Source organism: Populus trichocarpa, chromosome 18, assembly GCF_000002775.5.
Source record: "Populus trichocarpa isolate Nisqually-1 chromosome 18, P.trichocarpa_v4.1, whole genome shotgun sequence".
Classification (NCBI taxonomy): Eukaryota; Viridiplantae; Streptophyta; class Magnoliopsida; order Malpighiales; family Salicaceae; genus Populus; species Populus trichocarpa.
In genome coordinates, this window is record NC_037302.2 from 1,037,304 (window position 1) to 1,043,686 (window position 6,383).

Consider the following 6,383-nt stretch of genomic DNA (forward strand, 5'->3'; position numbering starts at 1 on the left):
AGATAATTTATGAAATTATATTTTTTTTCAATTTCATTCTCATTCAACTTTTTAATTTGTATGATTTGTTCCTCATTATTTTAATAAACTTGAGAAAAATAAAACATTAATAAGTTATTTTCCAGCTCATTTTCCATGACATAACCAAACACTGAAAAATATTTTCCAACTTATTTTCCATTACACTACTAAACATCAAAAAATAATTCACTTTCCAAAAAGAAACTACTTTCCAGCAAACAAACAGGGCCTTAAAAAAGGTCCACCAACTCAAGGAAATATTACTCAAAATAAATTTACAATAACAAAATCTAAGCTCAAGATTAAAAGGAAATAAATGAAAAAACAGAGTTTAAAACAAAGGAAGATAATTTGAAAAATTAATTTTTATATTGTTCAAAGATACACCAAACAACCTTACAAAAAAAAATATTATCTTGTCTAATTCATCATTATACAGCACACCAAACAATAAATATCTGAGTTTATTAGTCTGATATGTATTTAGAGACTTTGAATCAATATATTAATCACGAAAATTGGGTTGGGAGGCCCCTCGACTGATAAAAAGACATCATATATAATGATGTTCTCATATGAACAGGCTGCCTAAATTGTGGGCAGACCCTCGCTGATTATCTAGTGAAAACTCCTTCAAGTGGCTAACGAAGACTAGAAACATAGGTTTGTGAAGATATAGGGTATCATAGGACAAAACGTGAAACGCTTGCTAATGTTTTTTCCCCATTTAAAATACCTCAGCAAGATTCTACCCTGTCTGATAGGGTTGTAGGTGGCCATGTTTCTACTAGCAAAACGATAATGAGATTTGAGACAATATCCTGCTTGGTGTAATATAAGGTAATATATAATCAATATGGGATATCCAACTTGATGCAATATAAAGCTAATGTGAGCTATTATTCTTACCTACGATAGGTTTTTGTTGACAAGCAATCTCTAATTCATTCCATTTTACTTCTAAAATATCCTCTGGAATTGTAATAACCTCATTTCACCACAAGAAGGTCGTTATTGTTGATAAAGAAACTATAAATTCCACAGGATTTTTTAGCTTAAAGCACTCCTACTAGCTTCAACCCTATGAAGCATCTCCTACCGCTTCCTTTCAGCAATAATACTTTTTTGTGCTTCTTGCATGTACAAAGCGAAGGAACAAAGAATTGAATCCCAGTCCCTTTGTAGAGAGCTTATTGCATATGCTGTATGTAAAGTTTCTTAAGTTACTACACACACCTTCCTATTAGTTTTTCCTATATATTTCATTTCAGCTCGCATCCCCGTATAAGCTGATCTTACATTCATTTATTTGTAATGGAGCTACAATTGGTCATGGTTCTTGTTTGTCATTTCAGCTACAACCACCAGGGGCAAATCCAACCCTTCCTTTTGCACCATCATAGACCACTTGATAAGTCCTTTGCTGAACATTTCCAAAAATTGATGTATCACTATCATCATCATTTCCTGCGAAAGCTAGGCAAACCTTCTTCAAACCGTTCACTGGATACAAAATCCCTGACACATCAATATCCATCTCGACTCCGCCTTTGAAGGTCACACCAACCTTGGGTATCCTTACCGTGTCATATTTACTAAAATCATAGCACGTATCGAAAATAGAATACCCACTTGTCGAAGGATAATCTGTCATCAAATTTTGAAATGCTGAGCTGAGCTCGGAGTATGCTGTCGGAGACAGTCTCGTGATGACCGTGCCAGAGTCAATAACGGTTCCAGCTGAAAAAGCCGATTCATCTATTGATAGCTTGCGCCCTCCAACACTAAGTCCGGTTATGTCCAGGCCGTAAAAAGGCGTCGAGTCAAAGTCCGCAGACAAAGGAGTGAATTTCACAGACTTAGAGACTTGTCCACCAAGACTGAGGTAACCTTTGGAGCTGGAGGATGCCGGTAGGCAATAAGAGAAGAGCTTTTTGTATGTTTTAGCAGTTTGTGATGGCAAGGCTAACTTGGTCCGACCAAGTCCCAGCAAACCGGCTGCTCCTCCAAATAGGCCATTGTTTTGTTGCCCGCACCCAAATAAGAAGTTCTTGAACACATTTGATGAGGAAAGGGTTAATGTTTCTGTAGCAAAAAACCCGATTGAGTAGGAGCCGTCTCCATATTGCACCTGGTAAAGGCATGTCGAAGAAGAACAACTTTGGCTACCTTCTGCATAGTAGAGAAATATATACAACTATGCTTAAATACCACTCCTCATGACTAAAATTCCAATTTGTATCTTATTGTTAACACCCTGCTATAAAATGAAAAAATAGGATTGAATATTCTCGTTCAAATGTACAAGGAGCATAGATTTAAAAGAAGAAAAGTTTTTTGTTATGTAATCGAACCAATAAGATGATAAAACACATCAATTAATTTATTGTTTATATATACGTTAGTCATATAATTAAGAAAATTTCTACTATATATATAAAATTGAGTTTCAGAGGAAATCTTTGAGAATTATACAAATATTTTGAGAAAAATGCATTATAAATACATTTTGTAGTCAAGCCTTCATTATTATTCGTAGGTAGTGGATTTTTTTTTTTTTTTTTATCTTGAATGGAAAATAAGGTAGGTTTTGACGTTGGATATCACAACATTTATAAGAAATTCCGCCAGCATTTATGCTAAAGAATCCATTGCGACGAAAAACTTAGGAATCATTTGATATCATTGACGGTTTCTGTTTTATATTTCTATTTACAAATTTTTGAAACAGAAACAGAAAACTTGTTTGCTTTGATTTTTTTTTTTAAAAGCAAAACCAACAAAAATTTACACAAATTTCTAAAACCATTTTACTTGATTTTGGAAAATTTTGACAATTAATTAATGATTTTTTTATGTTGAAAAGACACAGTTTTCTATTTATGTTTTTAAAAATAAAAAATAAAAAACTCGATACCAAATGACCCCTTAATTATTACAACTGTTAGTATTGTATAGTTTTATGCTTTATTATTGTACTGTGCATTAGAGTTACTTTTCCAACGAGAATTTCTTACCTGACGCGACTAATTTGCACAACGCCGAGGAACACGAAATGTTCTTGTATGAAGTAGACGTGCTCGGATTTAACCTTGGCTCCTTCTGTTTGTAGCAAGTCTTCACGCATGGCTCACATTGAGTCCAAGTGATATCGCTGCCGGTGTCGAATATGAGGGTAAATTCTTTTTTCGGTGTGCCGAGACCCACAGTAACAACATAATCACCAGCACCGATAGATGCACCAGACTGGACCGGCAATGTTGTAGCCTGCTTCTCTGGGAACATGCCACGACTTGAGAGCCTAGCATGAATTGAATCCACTCGATTTTGGTCTCGAAGGAAGATTTCCATGTTAGAAGGAGCATCTGCTCCTTTCTCTTGATTCACTATACCAATGCATGGGCCATGCCTGTGCACCACTTCCAGGGATAAACTGTTTGAAACTGAAATGCATAAACCTTGAATTAGTGTGATTACATGTAGGCACTCGACTGAGTTTATTACCTGAGGTGGTCTTAATTAGGAATAAGTTGAACCATCCATGAATTCATTTTATTGAAAAGAATTTTAAAGTTTTAGATATAAAATAGGGCGGGGCTGGGCAGAGCTAAGAAGTTGAGATTGGAGAGAGTCCAAGAATATATCAGTTAGTAAGATTTTATGCATGACTTTTGTATTTGTTTAGAGGGTTTTTATAAAATAAAAAAGGATAAAGATTTTGGAGTGATTTTTTTAGAGGGATTGTACTTAAACAAACAAACGACAATTAGACATGATTTTCAATTGTTCTTTTTATCTTTTTAAACCAAGAGTGTGTAATGTACAGTGCTTTTGAAAATATATTTTTTAATTGAAAATATATTAAAAATAATATTTTATTTTTATTTTTGACAGCAACACATTAAAATCATTAAAAAATTATAAAAATATCAATTTGATATATTTTCAGATAAAAAATACTTTAAAAAACATGTTAAATTACATTATCAAATGAAATCGAAGTTGACAAACGTTAACCAAAGTACGAATTTAGATATTCATGTCTATTATTCAAAGAATTATTTTGCATGGGCATAGAATCTAAATAAAGAATCGTGATTAAACCAACATAGGATCAACAAAGTTAAATATATATAATTAATAAACATGAATCAAGAAAAGATTGCTCGAATGGTGATTAAACCTTTAGAAGAGTGGTTGCAGGCAGTTGTTGGCAGAAGAGAATTGACTTTAATAATATGAAGATAGCTTTTCGTAGCCTCATTTTCTTCAACAGCATAACCCTTTTCCAAAGAGAATAGAAGAAGAAAAACACTCAGAAGAGAGATGGAACAAATTGGGGTGGCCATTGGAAACAAAGAAGCCCTTCTCGTACGTAGTTGTGTTGCCAAAACTCATAGGCTCATCGGGGCCTTATATACTATAAAAGCATTTAATATTTAAATAAAATGCAACGCAATAAATCAAGTCTTGGCCAATGATAACTTTTCTAGCTTAATTGGCCTTTGCTTTGAAACCACTAATTAAAGCATTTAATAATTAAATACTCCTTTCTGGTGTTGTCCATGATTAAACAAAAAGATTTCAGTACCAAAAAGGAAGCTTCATTCATGTATCTATGAAATTGCGGGTGCGAAATTGACTGAATAGTAAGAAGCGATCAGAGGTTATTTTAAAGTCTTGGCCAAGAATTGGGTAAGCTGTAATTTTTAATTTGAAAAGTCAGGTGGTTGATTGAAAAAACATCCAAATTTTGAGGTTGCAATTATAATTTACCTAGGGATTTTCGATCGAATTTTCTGGAAAATAACCTCCAACATACATAGGAATATATTTATATTCCTATATTTCAAAAAAAAAAACATAAATAGTATTTTCACCTCAAATTTAATGTTTTTTTCATAATATATCACAAAAATCCTTCAAATGAATCAGAATGGAGTACTTTGTAAAAAGATGAGTTCAAGATGTTCATAATTTTGGGTAATAGCAATCTTGTAAAAGAAAAATACATTTATCAAGCCCAAGTGCGCCACTAGCATCCCATTTCAGTGGATGGAGACCAGTACTTTTTATTAATTTCTAGATCTCCTTCAGAGAAGTTTCTTCACTATGTTCATTTACCTAAACAAAGATAAAAGAAATTAATTTCGAGCACTCTTAATGGGATACTACTATTCTTTTCACGTGTGTGTGTGTGTCTATATATATATATAGATAGATTCTAGTACGTATTAGTTAGTGGGTGATAGTGGTTTTTACAATGTACGTGAAAAGAATAGTAGTATCCCATTAAGAGTGCTCGAAATTAATTTCTTTTATCTTTGTTTAGGTAAATGGACATAATGAAGAAATTTCTTTGAAGGAGAGCAGCCTGTTTGCTTTTACATTTCAAAAATATTTTTTTTAAATTTTTTTTTTTTTACTTCAAACTAATATTTTTTTGGTATTTTTAAATTATTTTAATATGTTGATATCAAAAATATTTTTTAAAAAATTAAAAAAATATATTTTGATACATTTCTGAATAAAAAATACTTTAAAAAACAACTGTTACTACACTTTCAAATACCCTATAGTCAAATAATCATAGCAGCACCAAAGAAATCAAAGATCAAGACTCTCCAAGTGAAAGCAAACAAAATTAAGATTATTGGCAAATTAAGTGCCAATTGACCCAAGTCAATGATAAGGCAAATACCCACTTATTCTTGAGGTGGAAGACTTGAGTTCGATGGTAAAGGGAAAGCATGATTTTAGATCTTGAAATTTGAAGACATTCTATATATTTAATGAGGCACCCATGACTTCCATTGGAAATGTGAAGCACAAATCCACTAAACATGAAACTCTTTAAACTCACAATTAATACGCACATGGACCCATTAATTAAGCGAACTTCCTTGGTAATTACTAATTAAGCTTATAGAGTAAATCATCTTTTTTAGCCGATTATAAGAGAAACAATATGGGAAAATATATATATCTGATAATTAGCCTTTGCTTGTTTTTTTAGATTGCACATGTATATGTTTTCAGCAAAACCAAGTTGTAAACCAAACATTTACTTTTAAAATTTGAAACAATAGCTACTTAATTTAAAATAAAAGCCGTTCTTATTGATATTCTTATCAAAATCTTAATTAATCACTTAAATAGAGAATTTTTAGAGAGAGAGAGAGAGAGATACAGATTACATTGATAGCCAGATTATCCAAATTTCATATAAATTAAGTTATTGTTTTTTTCTTTTCTTTTTTCAAAATTTCAAAGAATATTCTAGCTAATAGTTCCCAAAAGCCATATAGATATGTCATGGTTGATGATCTCCATGCAGAGCTGGTTAAGGTGAATAATAGCCT

At 32.2% G+C, this 6,383-nt stretch overlaps 1 protein-coding gene across 2 annotated transcripts; it reads right to left on the bottom strand.

Moving 5' to 3' along the window:
* Positions 1 to 1,013: 1,013 nt before the first annotated feature.
* On the bottom strand, positions 1,014 to 4,417 carry LOC7458442 (aspartyl protease family protein At5g10770). 2 transcript variants are annotated; one of them, XM_024589879.2, is made up of 3 exons: positions 4,205 to 4,417; positions 3,039 to 3,464; positions 1,014 to 2,190 (listed from the first exon to the last, which is right to left on the bottom strand). In XM_024589879.2, exons 1-3 carry the CDS (start codon positions 4,368 to 4,370, stop codon positions 1,373 to 1,375), a joined length of 1,410 nt encoding a protein of 469 aa, XP_024445647.1. In that variant the 5' UTR covers positions 4,371 to 4,417; the 3' UTR covers positions 1,014 to 1,372. The 2 variants fall into 2 exon arrangements, with proteins under 2 accessions (XP_024445647.1, XP_024445646.1); XM_024589878.2 differs by having other exon boundaries at positions 1,014 to 2,193.
* Between the last annotated feature and the right edge of the window lie 1,966 nt (positions 4,418 to 6,383).